The sequence below is a fragment of the Plectropomus leopardus genome, unplaced genomic scaffold, assembly GCF_008729295.1.
Source record: "Plectropomus leopardus isolate mb unplaced genomic scaffold, YSFRI_Pleo_2.0 unplaced_scaffold51474, whole genome shotgun sequence".
Taxonomy (NCBI): Eukaryota; Metazoa; Chordata; class Actinopteri; order Perciformes; family Serranidae; genus Plectropomus; species Plectropomus leopardus.
In genome coordinates, this window is record NW_024656514.1 from 1 (window position 1) to 881 (window position 881).

The following is an 881-nucleotide window of genomic DNA, read 5'->3' on the forward strand; positions in this document are numbered from 1 at the left end:
ATTTACAGAAATATTTATCCCTTTAATCTTAGGCTCTTCGCTCTTAGTGAACACGTCTTTTCTCTTCCCGTCTTTCCGCAGGGCTCGATGACAGACTACCTGAAGGCCAACGTGGTGTCGTGGAACGAGCTCTGCCACATCAGTCAGACGGCAGCCCGCGGCCTGGCCTACCTCCATGAAGACATCCCGGGACACAAGGACGGACACAAGCCGTCCATCGCTCACAGGTGCGCCGTTCGAATATCTACAGCTTGGGATCATTCGCTAAGTTTGACACTCAGAGATCTGAAGGTGTTTTCCTTGTTGGTTTTTGTCTCTCAGGGACATTAAGAGTAAGAATGTGCTGTTGAAGAGTAACCTGACAGCCTGCATAGCGGACTTTGGTCTTGCCCTGAAGTTTGAAGCAGGGAAATCTGCAGGAGACACACATGGACAGGTAAAGTACACGGATATATGAAATAAAATACCTGAAATATTTATAGTTTTAATCCTCTGCTATCACTTTGATTTACTACTACATGAGGCCATCAAGGACAAAAATGTCAACTTCCGAAATAATTCATAAAAATACTATATCTGAATATTTTTTGCCCACTTTTTGGGTTCTTTTATTTAATTAGTATTCATAAACAGAACTACCAAATATTTAAACATTTTTGAGATTTTAACCCTTTAAAAGTCAGTTTGATTACGTGATGTCACTGGTGTTTTTTATTTTTATTTTTATTCGATATAAAGAATTTTTTTTTTTTTTCCTTAAATAAAATAAAACAATAAATACATTTGTACACAATGTATTATAGACCCATTATACAAATACAAACTGGAACTCCAAAATTTATTGAGATTAAAACCTTCTTACAAAAACTAAATTCATATAA

At 37.0% G+C, this 881-nt stretch overlaps 1 protein-coding gene across 1 annotated transcript; it reads left to right on the forward strand.

The window, feature by feature from the left end:
* Positions 1-81: 81 nt before the first annotated feature.
* Positions 82-436, forward strand: LOC121939583 (activin receptor type-2A-like; the record flags this gene model as incomplete). The annotated part of the gene is made up of 2 exons (XM_042482588.1): positions 82-227; positions 322-436. Coding segments are annotated over 2 exons (261 nt in total), but the record flags the coding sequence as incomplete, so codon positions are not given.
* Positions 437-881: the final 445 nt, after the last annotated feature.